Here is a 2952-nt window from a genome sequence, read left to right as displayed (position 1 = left end):
GCCATGTATATTGGCCAAACCAGACAGTCTCTACGCAAAGGAATAAATGGACAGAAATCAGACATCAAGAATTATAACATTCAAAAACCAGTTGGAGAACACTTCAACCTCCCTGGTCATCCAATTACAGACCTCAAAGTCGCAATACTCCAACAAAAAAACTTCAAACAGACTCCAACGAGAAACTGCAGAATTGGAATTAATTTGCAAACTGGACACCATTAAATTAGGCTTGAATAAAGACTGGGAGTGGATGGGTCATTACACAAAGTAAAACCTATTCCCCCATGCTAATTCCCCCCCCCCCCCGTTACTCACACCTTCTTGTCAACTATTGGAAATGTGCCATCCTGATTATCACTACAAAAGTTTTTTTTTCTCCTGCTGATAATAGCTCACCTTAATTAATTACTCTCATTAAAGTTGGTATGGCATATATATCTTCCTACTGTATTTTCCACTGCATGCATCCGATGAAGTGGGTTTTAGCCCACGAAAGCTTATGCTCAAATAAATTTGTTAGTCTTTAAGGTGCCACAAGTACTCCTGTTCTTTTTTCAAAGATATGTGCATGCCTAACTTTGACTAGGCCTGCTTTTCAGGGATTCAAACACTTCTGTACGTAGATGAAGTATTTTAAAAACCAGCTGGAACTGCAAAACAAGCATTTACATTAAGACCTACTGTTCTAGCTTTCTAAAGAAAATACATTTCTTTTACAAATAAAGGAAAATATCTATTGAGATATCACTATCAAAACAAGAAATGAAGCAGACCGATTTTTCACTCTGTACTATGACTTTACAAGAATTAAGAAAGTATTAACATGCTCATTAACTTAATTCCTTCCTATTGAGGATCAGAAAATGGGTTTGTGTTAAGCTTACAATATTATTAGCTTTGTACACAGCAACAGTGAAAAGTTTACTTTGAAAACATCAGGTATTCTAACTTATGTAGCTACTGTCAAACTAATAAGACCTGGCTTAATCCCAGGTAGAGAGAGTGGGTGAGTTCTGCTCTCATTTACTCTGCTTCAATGGTATTGGATACGATGGAATTGCAAGAATGTAAGTGAGAGCAGAAACTGGCCCCTTAACTAGAAAAGCCTAGAGGTGATATTTGCAAATAAAATAGATAGTTACCCCTCCCCATGGAAATACATTTTCTATTGTTTTTCCACATCTCAAATATTCACAAAGAATAAATTTGTGTGTCTTTCAGGTGAATGCCTCTAAAATCAACTGTTAATGGCTTTAAAATCTGGATATTTCACTCATGCTTAGCACTGCAGAGCAGCCTTCAGTAAATGGAAGCATCTTCATAGTGGAATTTGCCATGAGAATAAATCCTGGGGCTGGAGATTTTCCCATTGTTGCATGGCCAGAGATAATTGCACAGGTGCATCAAATGCCTTCTGAATTTGACTCCAACAAATACATAGAGCACAGGGTTGAGGCAGCAGTGGGAAAAGGCAATTTTGCGGCTGATGTAGAAGGCATATGCAATGTTCTTTTGAATCTCACAGTTCAGAAAGATGTAATGAGCTGGCAAAGTTTGCAGGAAACAGAATATATTGTAAGGTGCCCAACTCAGGAAAAAAGCTACCACAATGGTAAAGATGAGTCTCACAGTTCTGTGCTTCCTATGAGATCTTGTTCTGAGCAGAATTTTCAGTATCTTGACGTAACAAAATACAATAACAGCAAAGGAAAAGAGAAAGAAGACATTTCGCTGATAAATTTCTACCTTTTTCCAATGTAAGTCAATGTAATCGCAGGTACTGAAACCATCCAGATCAATCTGCACTTGGGTGAAAATCATCTCAGGAACCACGACTAATATGCTAGCAGCCCAAATGGCCAAGCTCACCTGAATGCCACACTGGTGTGTCTGAGTACTCAAGGTCGACAAGGGGTTCACCACTGCCAGGTACCGGAGAATAGTCATTATGGTCAAAAAGATAATACCACTGTAGTAGCTGATGGAGAAAACAGTATTCACAGCCTTGCAGAGGAAATCACCAAAAATCCATCCATGCAAATGATACACGATCCAGAAGGGCAGCATGCAAGAGAAGACCAGGTCAGAGATGCAAAGGTTCATGATGAAGATGTTTGTTAAAGACACAAGGCTTTCATACTTCATTAGGATCCATAACACCAAACTATTTCCCAGCAGGCTAAGAACAAAAGCAAGAGAGTACAGGATGGTGGTGAGATGGGCACCAAATGCATGGAGGTCATCCATTTCACACACATTGCCAGAGCCAGTATAATTAGTGAAGTTCCCATACTCATCATAGTAGTCTGAAAATGAGTTTAAGTCAAAGTTGGATTCACCCATTTGGATGTATGAACCTAAATGACACAAAAGGAACTGTCAAGAAGACACTAATGGTCACAGAAAAATCATAAAAAATCTGGTTGCTTTGGGGGGGGTTAAATAAATATATGGAGATATATCTCTCATATAGAACTGGAAGGGACCTTGAAAGGTCATCGAGATCAGTCCCCTGCCTTCACTAGCAGGGTTCTAGCTCTTCTGGCTTGCAATGAAACTTAAATACGGCAGTGAAACTGTGGGGGTGGCAGTTTTACATCTTTACCTTGAGGAACTGGAATATGATTACAAATGGAATTTTACATTAATAGAACATTAAGCACTGACTTTAATTCTTGCATTTTTTAATTAGTTAAAATTCAAAGTCTCAAAAGCAAGTTAATCAGTTTGCACATTATAGCTGCCAATAACTGAATATTTTACCTGGGATAATTCCAGCTAGAATTGTGTTTATATTAAAGAACAGTTATCAGGACTTCAGAACCCCATCCAGTTTTTCTACTGTTCTGAAAAGATATTTAAATTCCATTTAAAATTCTCTGAATTCTACACTCTTTACGCAACACGTGATCCTGTTTCAAGATTCAATTCTGCAGAAACTTATAAAAC

At 38.0% G+C, this 2952-nt stretch overlaps 1 protein-coding gene across 1 annotated transcript; it reads right to left on the bottom strand.

Annotated features, from left to right (window-relative positions):
* Positions 1-534: 534 nt before the first annotated feature.
* On the bottom strand, positions 535-2514 carry XCR1 (X-C motif chemokine receptor 1). Its single transcript, XM_034759386.1, has one exon. The coding sequence runs from the start codon at positions 2344-2346 to the stop codon at positions 1303-1305; it is 1044 nt and encodes a 347-aa protein (XP_034615277.1). The 5' UTR covers positions 2347-2514; the 3' UTR covers positions 535-1302.
* Between the last annotated feature and the right edge of the window lie 438 nt (positions 2515-2952).

The sequence above is a fragment of the Trachemys scripta genome, chromosome 2, assembly GCF_013100865.1.
Source record: "Trachemys scripta elegans isolate TJP31775 chromosome 2, CAS_Tse_1.0, whole genome shotgun sequence".
Taxonomy (NCBI): Eukaryota; Metazoa; Chordata; order Testudines; family Emydidae; genus Trachemys; species Trachemys scripta.
This window is presented reverse-complemented; position numbering and strand designations above follow the sequence as displayed.

What these genes read in the sequence shown, in the direction of transcription:
- XCR1 (XM_034759386.1), bottom strand. Translation starts at nt 2,346, where the DNA reads ATGGGTGAATCCAACTTTGACTTAAACTCATTTTCAGACTACTATGAT.